We start from the raw sequence: 16,987 nt of genomic DNA on the forward strand, positions 1-16,987 counted from the left end.
ATGAGATACGCTCCGGAATTCAAGAAATCGCCCTCGCACCTCCTGAAGAAATTTGCAGGTAACGGGGAAGGACTGTGGGGCCTGTCTTACCCCACAGTGACGGCAGTCGGTCACCAGGCTGAGCCAGGGAAGGGGGCAAAGGGATGCAGGGAAATGCCATGCAGCCTTCGCTTTCTTGAGAGTGTCCCCGTAGAGAGCCCTGAGCCCGGGTGTTCAGGGTCAGAAACACGTGCAGCTGGCTCCCGGGGTCCAGGGGCCAAAGACATTTCCCTCTGATGTGCCGCCTGGACACGTCTGTCTCAAAATGTTTATTGCGAGAAAAGTTCCTCTTACGGAGAACGTATTTCTCAACAGGAAAGCCCACCTCCCCCATCCCGGGCGCCCGGGGTCTGCGGTCAGAAACTCCTATGGGGGTCGGGGGAGACCAGGGCAGTGGCTCCGCGAGGCTGGGGGTCCGCATGGGTGCACATCCGCGTGTGGCCACAGAGGTCCCCACAGGGGTGCCCTGCATGGCCGAGGAGGGAAGGGCTGTTCCAACCATGCACATTTGCGTGCGACTCAATTTTTCTTCTCAAGGGAGCTTGTCTGCACACGTTATTTTTGTGATAAAAGATAAGAAAATAGAAGGAAAAAAATTTTGGTTTCTTTGTTACTTTTTAAAATTTTTTTCCTGTATTTGGTTTGGAACCTGGACTGACTGGGGAGGGTTCTGGGCTGGCCAAGCTTCAGCGAGACGCAGCTTTCCTGTTGCTCGGCAGGAATCCACTGGGGACTGGGCTCTCTTGCTCTGGACGCCCTTCCTGGGGCCAGTCTGGGGGCCTCCATCATACACGGCAGCCGGGACACGGAGGTCAATAGGTCTGGCTCGAGACCCCAGGGCCTGGGCCCGAGCTCCCATCCCGGCTGGGGGCGCTCCCTGGAGAGGTGTGGCTTCTGATCACTAAGGCCCAGGACAGATGAGGCAGGTGGCCTGTACCTGGGGGCACTTCGTTGGGCTGCAGAGAGGGCTGGTCTGGAGTAGCCCCTTCGAGTCTCTTGGCAGAAGCACCTGCGTAGGGGACAGTGTGTTGTCCGGGCCTGGGAGTGGACGGCCTCCCTCGCCTCTACGTCAGGGCTGTGAGACCGGCGGTGCCGGGGTGGGGAGCTGGAGAGCGGGGCCCGCCCCCTTCTCCAGGCGTGGGCTGGCGCAGGTTGGTCACTAAGGTTTATCGAGGAAAGCTGGGGTGCCACCTGTGCTAACCTGCTTGGGGAGGGCGGTCGTCTTCCCTGTCCTCGCTGACCTGCAGCAGGGCCCTGCTCTCTGGGCTCACACTGACCTACCTGCATTTTGGCCCTAAGCTGCTAGTTGTCCAGTTTGCGGCAGGGAGTGAAGGCCAGCAAGTGATGGTGTGGCTCTGTCACCCCTGCAGGCGTCGAGGCGGCTGTTACCGTTTTCCCTGAGGCTTGTTGCTGGGCTGTTAGATGACAGCGGTTGTGTCAGCGCCTGCCAGCAGCCTCCTGGGGCCAGGCACGGGGTTCTGCTGTCGCAGGCTGCCTCGCTGGCCACTGGCCACTAGGGCCTGGGCAGGTGGAGGGCAGGTGGACAGGTGGGCAGGGGACGGCAGGTGGGGGGCGGGAGGGCAGGGGGAGGCGGTGTTAACTCTGTGGGGACCCTGGCACGCCCCCAGAAGCGCTGCCTGCCTGGTGTTCCTGCCCTCAGGGGTGGGCTTCAGTTCCCCCACATCTGGGCGGTCCTCCTGCCTGTCACCCGGGGCAGGGGTGGTGACGCTGAAGCCTTGCCTGGGAACGAACAAACGAGATGAAGGAGCAAGTGGGGGTCCTGGAGGTGACAGGCAGCCGCCTCAAGACGGCCTGGCTGGGGCAGGCAGCGGGGGGCTGGCCATCTTCACCTCTGCCCACCGTACCGCAGCTCGCTGTGCCCAGCAGGTGCTTGCTGTGCAGGTGTGGGGAGACCGACGGGCTGCTGGGGGCACATCTCAAGTCCACCTAGCAAAGCAGGGTGCCAGCCCCGGGGCTCAGTTCCATGCCATTCAGACGGTGTCCTGTTGAGGGCAGAGGGCGAGCCGGTGGGTCCCCCCGACCCCCGACTGAGCAGCACCCCCGGGGACGATAGCCTTGGGCTAGGGTCTTGTGGTGGAAAGAAGGCCGGGTGCCTTCTGGCCAAGCTCGGAAGACTGACCTCCTGCCCCGGTGCTCTGGGGACCGACTGCTCTTCCAGACTATTCTGTGAAAGCAGCCAGAGCAGGAAGTCACAGTCCCGTGTTCCCATGCGGGGAGTGACATGGAAGAAAACACACATTATGAACAAACATAGGCCTCAACAGTATGCTGTTTGCTGGAATGATCCCTGGCCATGACGGAGCACCTTCAAGATCCCTCGGTCCCCTGTGTCTGTGAAGACAGTGGGGTGATGGGAACCCCAGCTCTCCTGCTCAGCTGCATGGTCTTGGGTCTCCTGGAACTTTCTGGACAAGGTGGAAGGGGCTGAGTGCACCAGTGTTTGCCACCACGCTGGCTACCATCTTGTGGGGTCCTCGCTTTCAATTGTGTGGGAGCTGCTGTGGGTACGGTAGTGGCTGTGCTCCCTGTGTCGCCACCACAAGGGCCTGGGCAGGCTCCGTGCAGCCTGGACCCCACCTGAGGCAAAGCTGGGCACGGCTGGCACACCCTTAAATGGATGGCATGGCTTGCAGGGCGACTGAGCACTGGGTGACCCTGGGACAGCAGGAGAGGCCAACCCTACCTGGCCGGCTAGCCGGGCTCTGGGAGAGGGCAGTGGTACAGGAGGGTGACCGCGGGCGGCTTCGTCCCCCGACCCTGCCCGGCCCAGTGCTGCCATATTTGCAGTGTCTTTCTGGTTGCACATCTTGGGAAGGAGCAGGAGGGACGGTGGGTTTCTCCGGAGCCCCTGTGTCTGAAGGACTGTCAGTGCTGGAGAAAGGACTGGGTGTCCTGGAGGCCGCCACCTCCCTTTCCCCTTGCACCAGGAACCCCCAGCTGAGTTGGGCCAGACGCTGCTGCCTACCCGAGGGGACTCCCATGTCCTCCAGCTGGAAGCACGTCAGTAGCCGGGGCTGAGCGGCGTGGAGACGGGTCTCCTGCGGTCTGGGTCCTCGCATGCTTGCTTTTGCTCAAAGCTGACATTTTACGTTCCGTCCTTCTGAATCGACTTTTGAATTCTAGAATCCTCTTCAGCCTGAGCTGCTAATCCTCTCCCCGTGTGCGTCCCGGTGACCGGGGCTCGCGGTGCGCCCAGCGCCCGACACCCACTGCACAAGGTCTCCATTCCACGTTTCTGTCGCAGCGCGCGGAGCCCGGTGGGCCCTGCAGAGACGCGCTATGGCTTAGCGGTCGGAGGGCCCCACGTCCCTCTGTGCAGTTTGCTTGGCGTGATTCTGTTCAGAATCTCAGACCTTTCAGTCAGATCCGTATGATGCATAATTAAAAACACCATAGGCCCCCCTCGCCCCCCCAGCCCTCGGGCCTGGAACTCCTGGGGGGCTGTTTTCTCATGCCGATGGCTGTGTGTCTGCTTTGCAGTGTGTGACATTCCTCTCTACGACATCTGTGATTACAACGTCACCAGGGACCGCTGCAAGGAGCTGGGCTGCTGCTTTTACAAAGGCGTGTGCTACGAGAAGGCGGTGCCCAGTGAGTACTGCACCAGCCCCTTGCAGAGCTGCCCCGGAGGTCCACGGGCTCCGGAGGTCCACAGGCTGTGTCCCTCCCCAGGCCCCCCTGCCGGGCCGTTGGTTCCCTGGTTCCATCACTCTGGTGTGTTAGCGGGAACAGCCAGCTTTGGGGTCACTGAATGGGACGAAAGCCCCCCCCCCCGAGGACGTACGCTCCTGGATGGAATGGACCTGGTACTAGGAAGGATCCCGGGGAGACCCTGGGCATGTAGGGGTGTAGAAGCAGCTGGCTCCGGGCGGGGCTGGCTGCCAGCGGTGTGCAAGGTCAGACCCCACGGGGCTTCTCCACAGCCCTGTCAGGGTCAGCAGAAAACCCTTACCCCGTGAGTCCGGGTGCGGTGGGGCCGGCGGGACACCCTGAGATGGGGAGGCCATGGGAGCAGGGCGAGGCCGCCACCCTCGGGGCAGGGCCTCCCGCCGGCTGTGAGGGGGCCACGCCGGGGACGGGACTCACACTGAGTGCGAGAGCGGCGTGAGGGCAGGGTGGCGAGCCGGGATGTCCTTCGGGAAGGGTCTTCTTGCACTGTCTGGGGTTTGATCCTGCTTTAGAGCTTTCTGGGCCCCTGGAGTTTTCAGAATTAGTATTTCCAAACCCTCATGAGATTCACTTGATGACTGATGTGTTTTCTTGCCCTGTTTGTGGCCCTTTTTAGAAATGAGGGTGCTTGGCTCTGGGAGGGTTTGGAGAGGAATGAAGGAGTGTGTGGGGTGGGGTGGCCTGCACAAGACCTTGCCAGAGAGGAGGAAGGTGCCCCCCACATAGAAGCTGGCCGTGGGCCACGGGCGCTCAGCAGCTCCTATGCTGTGGGGGAACGTGACCTGGGCCCTCCCTGTCCCAGGCCACTCTTCTCTGTCCTCACCTCCCCAGTGGATAAAGGCACACTTGTGCTGGGAGCCTGGAAAGGTTTCTTGCTCTCTCCTCTGAGCCCCAGGTGGGCTGAGCCCTCGGAGGTGAGACCCAGAGTGAGCCCTTCTTCCCAGATGTGGGAAGGCCTAGGAAGTCAGAAATGCTTGTGACTCACGGGGTGAGTCACGGGGTGACCCACGGGGCTGCCTGATCCCACAGACTGAAAGCCCTAAGCCAGCTCCTTGTCCGAGAAGAAGTGACATTCTGCACAAAAGGGTCGAAGAACGTAGGGCATGGGCAGGATCGTGGCCCGCTTTACGGTGAAGATTTGGCCCTTAGGGCAAAAGAGGAGGAAGTCTGGTTCTCAGAGGTGAAATCAGAGGCCACAAGAAATGCCATTAACAGCTGAGAATATAATCTGGTGACAATTTCTCATCCAGATGTTGAGCTGGAAGACTTGGGACCAGACTCTCCCCACTTCTCTCTGCCCCCGGAGACCTAAGCAACCCTAGGTTTCCCTATACCTGTACCTTTCCCTGTACCTGTAGATAGAAACAACTGGAAATTACCTCTTTTTGGTTACTTTTATTGAGGTAAAATCCCGTACCACAAAACTTACCCCTTGAAAGTGTACAATATGGTGGGTTTCGGTTGTGCAGCCATCCCCCGTCTCTTCTAGAACATCCGGATTAGCCCTGAAAGAAGCCCTGTGCTCACCCACCGGACAGCCCCCATTCCTCCTCCCTCTGGCCCCTGGTGGCCACTGATCCATCCCTGTGGGTCTACCTACTCTGGACATTTCACATTAATGGAATCTTATAAACTGTGACCTTGTGCGTCAGCTGCTTTCACATGTTTTCAGGATTCGTCATGTGGAGGCAGGCGTCGCACCGCGTTCCTGTTACGTCTGAGTAATATCCCGTGGTGCGCATAGACCACATTTTCTTTGCCCACGAATTAGCTGATGGAGATTTGGGTTGTTCCCACTTGTTAGCTACTAGGCACGTGTGCATGTCAGTTTTTGCATGAACACGTGTTCTCACTTTCCTTGGGTATTCACCGGCCGAGGAATTGCTGGGTCCTTTATCAACTAGACTTAAAATGTTTAAAGAACCGCCACACTCCTTCCCACAGCGGCCGCACTGTTGGACAGTCTCAGCTTCCGGACCTGAATCCCAGTTTTTCCGGATCCTCACCAACACGCGTTGTCTGTCTGTCCGATGACACCCGCCTCGACGGGTGTGACATGGCGTCTCGCTGTGGCCTCGATTGTCCTTCCCTGATGAGTGACGATGTTGAGTATCTTTGCACGGGCATTTGGCCATTTGTACGTTGTCTCTGAAGAAGACTGTTTACATTTCTTGGCTGGTGTTTAACTGGGCTAATTGTCTTTTTACTGCGGTGTTGTAAGAGCTCCATATATATTCTGGATGGTAGCCCTTTGTCAGATATGTGATCTGCATCTACTTTCTCCCCATCTGGCGGTCCTCTTTTCACTGTCTTGATAGTGTCTCTTCGAAGCACGATGTTTTTAGTTTTGATGAGGCCTCGTTTATCCATTTGTTCTGTGGTTGCTTGCGCTTTTGGTGTCATAGCTCAAAAACCAGGGTCTACTCCGAGGTCACAAAGAATTACATCTGTGATTTTCTAAGAGTTTTATGGTTTTACTTATATGTTTATGTCATTGGTCCATTTTGACTTAATTTTTTTTCACAGTGTGAGGCAAGGATCCAGTTTTGTTCTTTTCCATCTAGACTTCCAGGTGTCGTAGCATCACTTGTTGGGAAGACTCTTCTCTCCCCATTGAACCGCTTTCACATCCTTGTCTAACGTCAATTGTCCAGACATGTGAGGGTTTATTTCTCTGCTTTATTCCACTAAGCATGTACCACACCACTTTGACTGCTGTAGCTTTACAATAAATGTTGAAATTGAAAAGCAGGACTCCTCCAATTTTGTTCTACTTTTTCAGGATTGTTTTTATTACTGTGGGTTCTGTGCATTTCTGTATTAACTTAGGATCAGCTTGTCAATTTCTGAAAAAAAATGCCATCTGATATTTTGATAGGGATTGTGTTGGATCTGTAGATAACTTGTGGGTGGGATATTGCCATCTTAATATAATGTTAAGTATTCTAACCCATGAACAAGGGGGTGTCTTTCCATTTATTTAAATCTTCTTTAATTTCTCTCAACAATATTGTGTTGTTTTCAGTGTACCAATCTTGCATTTCTTTTGTTCAATTTATTAGTATTTTATTCTCCTGGTGTTATTGTGAGTGGATATATCTCCTTAATTTGATTTTTAGACTGTACATAGAATTGTAGGTATAAACAAGAGAATTGAAAGGTTGCTAGAATATAGAAATACAACTGGTTTTTATATTGTGGTCTTACAGGCTGCCAAATTCTTGGACTCATGTGTGTTCTACTCATTTTTAGTTGATTACATAGGATTATCTCAATACCAGAGTGTATCATCTGCAAATAGAGATCACTTTATTTCCTTCTTTCCAGTGTAGTGAGTTTTATTTCATTTTCTTGCTTAATTGCCCTGGTTAGAAACTCTAGTACATGAGGAATAGAGTCGGTGAGAATAGACCTCCTTATCTGCTTCCTGGTCTCAGCAGGATGTTTTCAGTGTTTCGTTGGTAAGGATGCTGGTAGCTATGGGTCGTACCAAAGGTCAGGTTGAATAAGCTCCTTCCTCTTCCAGTTTCTTGGGTGTTTTTATTGTGCGGGGATGTTGGATTTTATCAAACTCTTCGTCTGCATCTGCAGGGTACTCTGGCGATGGTCTTTATTACTCATGTGGGTTTGAGGTTCCGTCTAGTATCCTGCCCTTTCTTTCTGAAGGGGACTCCCATTTAATACTTCCTGTAAGACAGGTCTGCTCGTGATGAATTTCTCAGTTCCTATTTGGGACTGTCTGAACTTGTCCATTTGGGGGAGGATAGCGCTGCAGTATATAAAATTCCTGATTGGCAGGCTTTTCCTGTCAGCACTTGGACTATGTTATCACCTTGCCATCTGGCCTCCGTGGTTTCTGGTGAGGGACCCACTGTCACTCTTTAGGTTTCTTCATATACATCATGTTGCTTCTCTTTTTCTGTTTTCAAGATTCTCTGTCATTTGACTATTATGTATCTAGGGGTGGATCTCTTCAAGTTTATCCTAATCATCAAACTTAGGAAGTTTTTGCTATTTCTTCAAATATTATTCTCTTTTCTCTCCACTCCCTCTGGGACTCCCATTGTGCATATTAGACCGCTCCATGGTGCCCCATAGGTCTCTAAGTCTCCATTAACTTTTCCTGATTCTATTTTCTGTTGCTTGAAGAGTCTCAACTGATCTATCTTCAGGTTTGCAGATTCTTTCTTTTGCCTGCTCAAATCTATTGAACTCCTCTAATGCTATTTTCATTTCTGTTACATTTTCAACTCCAGAATTTCTATTTTGTTCCTTAAATAAAGTAATTTCTGGGCCACCTGGGTGGGTCAGTGGGTTAAGCCTCTGTCTTCGGCTCAGGTCATGGTCTCAGGGTCCTGGGATCAAGCCCTGCATCGGGCTCTCTGCTCAGTGGGGAGCCTGTTTTCCCCTTTCTTACTGCCTGACTCTCTGCCTGCTTGTGATCTCTCTATCAAATAAATAAATAAAATCTTTTTAAAAAAAGGTAATTTCTATGTCTGTATTGGTACTCTCTATCTGGTGAGATATCATTCTCCTACTCTACCTCTTGCAACATGGTTTCTTTTTTCTTTTTTCTTTTTTTACCATATTTGAAGTAACTTATTTATTTATTTATTTATTTTAAAAATATTTTATTTATTTATTTGACAGAGAGAGATCACAAGTAGGCAGAGAGGCAGGCGGGGGGTGGGGGGAAGCAGGCTCCCCGCTGAGCAGAGAGCCTGATGTGGGGCCCAATCCCAGGACCCCGAGATCACAACCCAAGCCAAAGGCAGAGGCTTTAACCCACTGAACTACCCAGGCACCCCAAGAAGTAGCTAATTTAAAATCTTTGCCTAGTGAACCAACATCTGGTCATGCACAGGGACAGTTTTTTGTATGTGTTTGTGTATGTGTGTGTGTGTATGCTTTCTTGTTTCTTTGCACATCTAACTTTTTAAATTGAAAACTAGACATTTAAAAATATGTGGCAACTCTAAAAATCATATTTTCCTGCCTCCCCAAAGTTGTTGTTAGCATTGTTCAATGACGTTTCCGAACTAATTCCATAAAGTCTATTGTGTGTAGTATGTGACCATTGAAGACTCGGCTTGGTCGGCCTACTGGTCAGCTAATGACTGGAAAATCTGCTTAGGTTCTTGGAAACAATAAGTGTCAGTCTTTGTATGGGGGCTCTTTGTGTGTGTTGAGGCACACCTTCAACAGTCGGCCGGATAGTTTCCAACTGTGCCTTTACCTTTACGAGTGCTTCCACAGAGCCTCACGTTCCACCAGAAGTGAAAGTTTAGGACCTTCTCAGTTGTTTCCAAAGTATGTGCACAGGCTTGGGTGTGCCCATTACCTTCTAGATCCCAAGAATATGTCATAGCTTTTAGACCTCCCTGCAGACAGATAATTCCCCAGATTTTCCTCTTAAACTTTCTGGTTGGCTTATTATCTACCCCCAACTGCTATCAGCCATTTTAGCCATCATGATTTTTAACAGTTGCCTCTGATTGTTTTCGACAAATGCCTGAGAAGAAGTTGTTCCTACTAGATTAGCTCTAAGTCGGGTCAAATAAAGAAAGCCTTGCAAGTGAGATCTTCTGGTGAAGTACTGGATGGACCAAATAATGACGGTTCTTTGGGACTGGGCTGTGAAGGAGCTCCAGCCCTGGTCTGCCCCTTCAGTGATGCCAGGCTGCTAGTTGTCACCATGACTGTGGGCTGTTGGTTCAAGACTAGCAGGGAATTGGAGGCGAACAAAAGTGGGAATAGGGCAAGTTAAAATTTCTACATTTCCCTGTTATTGACATTCATGTGTTCATCTGCAAACTTTTGTTTGGGTAATTTTCAGAGTTCTGAAAAGTTTATTATGATAAATTCTGATAAATCTGATAAAATTCTGATAAAAGCTAGTCTTCTCATTGGTTTTATGGAGGGGGGACTTGGGAGGGGATGGCTCCTTTTCTGCCCTTCTTTTTCTGATGCCACACTAAAAATTAATTCCAGACTTTTTTAAAAAAAGATTTTATTTATTTATTTGATAGAGATCACAAGTAGGCAGAGAGGCAGGCAGGGAGAGAGGGAGGGAAGCAGGCTCCCTGCTGAACAGAGAGCCCGATGCGGGGCTCGATCCCAGGACCCTGAGACTGTGACCTGAGCTGAAGGCAGAGGCTTTAACCCACTGAGCCACCCAGATGCCTCTTAATTCCAGACTTTAATGAACCTTGGGTCTGGTTGCACACAATTGGGTGGTAAAAGCTGCAATGAGACATAGCACTTTGTCTTTAAAAGAGTTTATTGTCCTGCACGTCTCTCATTGTAAAACCCACAACCTATAGCCAGAATCCCATGTGAACCATCCTTTTGAGCCCCAGGTCTTCCCGTGTGCAATGGCTTATCGATTCGTAGCTTGTTCTCTGGGGTACATGACTGCTATTCTTGAGTTGGGGTCACGGCCCTGGGTGGTGGTTTGGCCATAATTTGTTGCTTTTTGCATTTGTCATCTCTGTCACTTTGTGGCATCAGTGGTTTGACACACACATCTCGGCGTTGGAGGGCACTGGCCGAGTACATTGTGGAGATTTCCTTCTTGGCTCCAGTGTCGGAAGCACTTGTGTATCTTAGTTTTTCTGAGAGGTTTACCATTTGGGACTTCTAAAAGCAGGAACATTCACATCCAAAGAGTATTTGAATCTGTTCTTTCAGTCTTCCACATTTGAAGGGGCAGAAGACATTCAGTTTCTCAGTCAGGTCTCAAGTGTGGCCATCGTCTGGTTGTCTCCCTGGTTTCCTCACATCCCGGTGAAACAGCCCCAACAGCACAGGTGGTGAGATGGGTCCTTGAAGGCAGACTGTGGCTCGGGAGAGCACATAGGATCAAGCTGCTGCCCCTTCTTTTCCCATATGTCCCTCCCCCGAATGTCTTCTCATGAGAATTTTATGAACAAGTTAGCCCTTTTGTACATGTTTATGTATAATCCAAACATAACGTGTATTAATATTACTACCTTATGCCCGTAACTCATTTGGAAGATGAGCCTTATTCCTTATAGCACCTTACCTATTAGTGTCTGTAAGGAACCCCGAAAAGAACACCAACTCTTAAGAATATTTTGTCTAGGAAGAGTGTTCACTGCTCTATAAATAAGTACGTCATTTTTGCATGGAGGCTAGAGTTAGCCCTCTTTCTATCCTTTCAGTTTTAATAAATGAATTGTGTGCGCTGGGCTTTTCCTTGGCTTCTGACTTCATTCAGGCTCGAGAGCTTGGGCCATCTGTGGGAAGAGTCTGGGCCGCAAGCCCTACATTTAGGTTCTCACTGCTCCCTCAAATGATTTTTCATTTCCTTGACATATTTCTCATTCAAGACGGCAAGTGGACCTTTGTGCTGTGCAAGTTGTAGCATTCAGTGACAGGGTATTATGAGTTCTTTGTGCACAAAATTCCATGTTATGAAGACCTTTCACCAACTTCTTAAATTGGCTGGTTTGAAGTGCACATTGTATTACGGCATAATCTGTATGATTAAGAATATGAACTCGGGGAATTAGCATTAGATCTTTGAGAAAGAATTGGGAATTCGAGGAGAATGACTCGCCTTCATTCCTCAGTCGTGTCACTTCTTCTGAGCGTTTGGCTTCTGTTGCTTCATGGGACTCGCTGAGATGATTTCAAAACTTTTAACTGTATCTGGCGGTGAAATTACCAAGAGAGTCCTTAAAGAAAATAATGCTTTCCTCCGTGGTTGCTAGTTCTCAGTGACCAATCATAATATTGAGTTTATGGTAAATCGTACATGTTGTCGATAGCAAATTGTGTGCTGGGTAGATCCTGTGCTGAGAGGATCACAGAGACTCGGTCTCTGCCTCCAGGAACTTGACACCAAAGGCTGAAGATACTTCCATGTGTAAAGATGTGGAAGATACGCTGGCAGTCAGATGTTCTAGCACTGTCCACGTGTGTGTCTCTTTCATGGCTTCACCCACATAAATTTCGAATTTACTCCCAAGAACCAGGACACAAAATCACACTAAGGAACGTACATATCCTGGGATTCAGGAATTTGAGGGCTCCCTTGTCCCTTCAAAGCTCCTGGTTTGGTCATTTCCATTCAGTTCATTCACCATCATTTAAGTGCACTTTCTCTGTGCCAGGCCTTTGCCGCACTGTTGGGTTAGTTACTTATCCTGTGTGACAAACTACCCAGAACTTAGTGGCCGAAAGCAGTAGCTGAGAGCCTTAGCTGGGTGGAGTGGGCTTGGCGACTCACGAGGCGGCAGTCATCTGAAGGCTGGCCCGGGGCTGGAGGGCCTGCTCTGAGATGGCTCACTTGGCTGGTGAGTGGTACTTGGGGTTAACAGGAAGCCCTTTTCTGTGACGTGAGACCTGCTTGCCTGTCCTTAAGACATGGTGATGGCCTCTTCCTAGAGCGGGTGGCCCGAGAAAGCTGGGTAGAAGCCACAATGACTGTGACCACCCCCCCGCAGTCACACCCTGCCCAGTGCCCTTGGTTCAGAGGTCAGCCTTTTGCAATGTGGAAGCATCTACACTTGCATGTGAATCCCAGGAGGTGAGCATCCTGCAGGCCATCCTGGGGGCCAGTTCTCACAGCCCTGGAGATGGAAAGAGGAACTGAGGTGAACACATTTCCACAGGAAACGCATCACTGAAAGGAATAAAACTGCTGATCAGAACAGAGCCTTCCACAAGCATCTTGCTGACTGGTTCGTTGCAGTGGTGTGCTGGCGACCCCACAGGCTGGGTCCCACTGCCCTCTCCATCCTCTCCCTGACGGACCCTTGACCGTGGAGTGCCCAGCGTATGCCTGACCCTCACTTACTGAGCTCGGATCAATAGGGGGAAACGAAGCATTTGGGCTGCTAATCATGGGGCTTTTTGGCTTCAACTCCCTTCAGCCTTCTGACCTCAGCCCCCGTATAAAGGGTCTCGGAGGCCCCGTCCATTCCCAGAGACCCTCTGGGTTGGTTCAGGGAGAGCAGCTCCCCTGGGAATCCCCCTCCTGTACCTGCGAGGCCGCTTTCTCTGCAGCTACTGCTTACCTTCTGTTGTGGGTCGGATTTCTTCCCCCGCCCTCCAAGCGATGTGTTGATGGCCAAACCTCTGGTCCCTGTGAATGTGACCTTAGTTAGAAACACCGTCTTTGCAGCTGTGAGTAGTTATGGTGAGGTCCCCCTGGAGTAGCGTGAGCCCCAAATCCAACGGGACCGGCGTCCTTATAGGAGACAGAGACGCCCGGAGCAGGCAGGAAGGAGAGTGCCACATGAAGACAGCGTCACAGAGGGAAGCTGCTACATGATAGCAAGACCCAGAGCCGGGGGTTGTGTGTATAAGCCAAGGGCTCCAGCGAGCTTAGGGCCAGCAGGAGCTGGAGAGGCAGGGAGGTGCCCCTGAGCCCTCAGAGGGACACCGTTGTGGGCTTCTGCCTGCACAGCTGTGGCCACACCTTTCTGTTGTCGGAAGCCACCCGCTGGTGCTACTGTGTCACGTCAGCCTCAGCACGCGAGCGGAGCTCCCAGGGACATGGCATCTCATGATGTCGCAGCTGGTGAAGGGTGGGTGCAGATGGTTTTGGGGCGGCGGTGAGCAAACTGAAGCTCACGCTATCCCTTGAGTTGGGGTTTGCAAAGAAGCCGGTTTGTGCCCTTTGGAAGAGCAGAAAGCAGCGAGAGACTGACAGTAGGAAAAGTGTAGGGACCCCTGTGCACAGACCGCACGCCGGCGCCATGGTGAGCGCTCTCCCTGCATCCCGTCTTCCGTGTCCTTACCTCCGCCTGATGGAGAGGGTGTCGGTCATAGGGCTTCCACTGAACGCACTCCTGGGGGCTGCCTGGGCACGAGGCCCCCGGGACATGGCCCCCGGCTCTGCCTGAGCCCTGAGCCCAGGAGCCACGGACCCCAACCATCAGTCCCGATGGAAGAGGCTCCTGTGATGGAGGGTTCCCATGGGAAGGCTGGGCTGTGCCCACTCTTGCTTCCCCCGGGGGTGGAAAGGGGCCCAGAACTTGCCAACAGACGGAAGCACGGGCATAGGGGCCGCACCCCAAGAGTCACTGTGAAGGCCCAGGTTCTTCTGTTGGGACGAGTCTAGAGAAGACGTGGGGATGGCGGAAGGCCTCATTAATACAGAGTCGCTCAGCCAGTGGGATGTGTCCACCAGCCAGGAAGCTTCTGCTTCTGTTCAGTCTTGGGGTAGCTCCGCCGAATGTTGAGGAACCGTTTCTGGGGAGCTGGGGCAGGGGGCCCAGCTCATGGGCAGCAGAGGAGCTTTTCTGGAGAAGAGACGAGGGCGCTGTCTATGCCATAGTCCTCACGGGCCACCTGCGACTGTCCTTTGCGTGGCCCACATGGAGCCTCACGCATCTGGGGAGCCTTTAAGCCCTCAGCCATGTCCGCAGGGGAGGTGGTGGAGGAGAGGCTGTGGGCCGCAGTGGGGTGGGCACCCCCGACTCGGGCGGGAGGTCCGACCTCATAAGGGAAACTGTTTTCCAGTCTACGTGCAGGTCTTCTCTGCCTTGATCGTGGTCATTGCTGGGGCCTTCATCATCACTATCATCTACAGGTCAGTCGGTCCTCCACTGAACACACCTGCGGACGTGCGGGATGCGGGGTGGCGAGGCGTGGGTGAGGGCTGTTGGCAGCCAGAGAGGCCCAGCAGCTCCCCCGGAGCTCCCGAGGACGCCCCCCAGCAGTTACGGAGCTCCGACCTGGTCCGCATCCTGCTCGCCCCCGTCTGCCCACGAGAGGGTGTGGGGGTCCCTGTCCGGTGTGTCTGCAGGGTGCTCTGTGCTGCGAGTCATGGTGCAGACGTGCTCTAGACACGAATCTCCCCTCTTGTTTCGGTGATGGGGACACAAGCCCACGGCAGCTAGTGGTTACTCATGGTTAGAGCCTGGATACGTCGGTGCCATTCAGGGCTGAGGGGCCCCCAACACGAGCCCCCTTATAAACACAGATAGAAGCCACGGAGACTGGTCACGTCGCTCTGTCCAGCAGCAAAGAAAACTACTCCCCTGCTGTGAGTGGTGCCAGTTGACGTCTTGAGGGACCTGCCCGCACGCTCACCCCTCCCTGCCCTGTTGTCGCCCTCGGGCACCAGGATGCCCGCAGGACCGCGTGTGTAGAGCGCATATCAGAAGCTGAAGTGGGAACAGCTGAGGCAAAGCCTGAGTCCCCCTGTTGTAGGGACATGTCGTGGTGAGGGGCCAGATGACCTGTTGAATTGTCCACCTTTAATTTCTCTCTTCCCGTCAGGGTTGTTCAAGAGAACAGGAGAGAAAAGGAAGTGCCCACAGACGTACCTCCATCTCCCAAGTCCAGCATGAAAGAAGAGACCGTGCCGTCAGGCGAGGAGGAAGCCTCCAAGCCCACGAGCTCAGAGCTGCAGACCAAGAGCGAGAGTGTCGGGGAGGGGGACAGTAAGTCGGCGGTTGTCCTGGCACAGGGCATAGCGGTGCTCCCCCAGAGACCCCGGCTGGGCCAGGCATGCCCCGGGGCAGACAGGGCGGAGAGGTGTGCGGGCGGCTGCGGTGCTGGGCAAGTCCACGCCTGCAGACCCAATCGGACACTTCCTGGCTGGGGCATGGGGACCCGGTTGCCACCGTGAGAGCCTGATGGTCTGGTGGTGGTGGCTCAGGCCCTGGCACCTTTGCTTTTGTGGATTTATTGACAGTCTCAGGACAAGAGGGCTCTGCCAGTTGCTGGTTGCTTTTCACAGGGGAGCGCGTGGCCAGGTTAGGGAAGGGAGTGCCCCGCGCCCTCAGTTGTGCCTCAGGCGGTGTCTGTGTGGACACGAGCTCTCTGGGCTGCTTGATCCCGACAGTCACGAAGACTCGGTTTCACCGGAGCCCCTGGGGAGAGGGGCAGGAAGCAGAGGCCTGCCTAATCCCATAGGGCCTCCTGGCTTGCCCCTGCCGAGCTGTCTGAGCCCCACGGTGCTGCCCTCAGGGCAGGACATGTGCCCCTCCTCAGGGGCTTTCTGCAGAGTGAGGCCACGAGAAGTGGAGACATTTCTTGGGTGACGGGGAACAGGGCCGACAGACCGTTGACCAGCCTTGTCTTGGACCAGATCAGGGCCACGTAGATGTGTTTGTAGACCTGATGACATGTCCTCGGGATTGCTGAGCATTCTGCGCAGAAAACCCCTTCTCTGATCTTCAATGCAGCCTCCTTGACCATAATGGAAGAGACTGACGACTGAGGCACGACGAAGGCAAAGTGAAGGTCGGCAGAGACGCCCACCCGGAAGGGCCCAGCCGGCGAGCTGCCATGAAGTGTGTGATGGGAAGAGCACAATGAGCAAACAGTAAAGGTATTTTCAGTGCTTCCGGTTGCGTGTTTGCATGGTCACAGCGGCCTTTCTCTCTGCAGACAGACCTGGCCGGTGGGTGCCAGGACGCTAACTGGGAGCTGCCAGCAGCCGGCCGCGCTGCCCGTGACCGCTGCTGGAGCCCGGCGGAGCCACCGTGCCACTTCTTGGAACACAGGCTGCGCCCACATGAGGTGGGCTTGTCGCTCCGACCCATGGGGGGCTCCGGACCTGCCCAGCAGTGAGCCGTGCGAGGAAAGGCACGGCGTCCGCCTCTGGGAGGCCCAGGCCACCTGCTGCAGCTTCCTCCTGGGCCCTCTTCCAGGGCGGAATGCACAAAGGTTCCCGAGGGACGGGCAAGCGCTAACTGTGGCGGGGGGTGGGGATGCGGCCCAGGGAGCCCCGTGGTCTTGGAGAATCTCTGCCTTTTACCTTGAAAACTTGTGTTCTCCAGAGTAGTTGGGGCTCATGTGTCCATATGTTGTAGGCTTAGTGTATATATCTGAGGGCGTGCATGCACGAACACTTGTGAGTGCACGTGTGCATGTATATGTGGGTGTGTGTGCATGTACACACGCACATGCACATGTGCGCATGTGTATGTGCACACGCGTGTGCATAAGCACGTGCATATTCACGCGTGCAGGCATGTGCCTATGTGAGTGTGCACATGGGTATGAATGCACACATGGGTGTGTGTACTTGTAAGTGTGTGCATGCGCACACGTCTGCATGTGTACGTGAGTGCGGATGCGCACGTGTGTGCGCACACACAGGTCCATGCACGTGCACATATGTGTGTGCATGTATATTTGCATGCACATGTATGGCTATGTGCGCACATGGGCCCACGTGTGGATGTTCATGCGTGTATGCGGTACCTCCGCATGCGTGTGCATATGTGGGCGTGCACACGTGTTGATGTTCATGCGTGTATGCGGTACCTTC

At 53.3% G+C, this 16,987-nt stretch overlaps 1 protein-coding gene across 1 annotated transcript; it reads left to right on the forward strand.

Annotated features, from left to right (window-relative positions):
* LOC111146882 (testis expressed 29) lies at positions 1-15,956 on the forward strand. Its single transcript, XM_022502601.1, has 5 exons — positions 1-58; positions 3,541-3,651; positions 14,224-14,293; positions 14,986-15,149; positions 15,897-15,956. Exons 1-5 carry the CDS (start codon positions 1-3, stop codon positions 15,929-15,931), a joined length of 438 nt encoding a protein of 145 aa, XP_022358309.1. The 3' UTR covers positions 15,932-15,956.
* The last annotated feature ends 1,031 nt before the right edge of the window (positions 15,957-16,987 follow it).

This window comes from Enhydra lutris, unplaced genomic scaffold (genome assembly GCF_002288905.1).
Source record: "Enhydra lutris kenyoni isolate GAN:26980312 unplaced genomic scaffold, ASM228890v2 scaffoldscaffold15, whole genome shotgun sequence".
Classification (NCBI taxonomy): domain Eukaryota; kingdom Metazoa; phylum Chordata; class Mammalia; order Carnivora; family Mustelidae; genus Enhydra; species Enhydra lutris.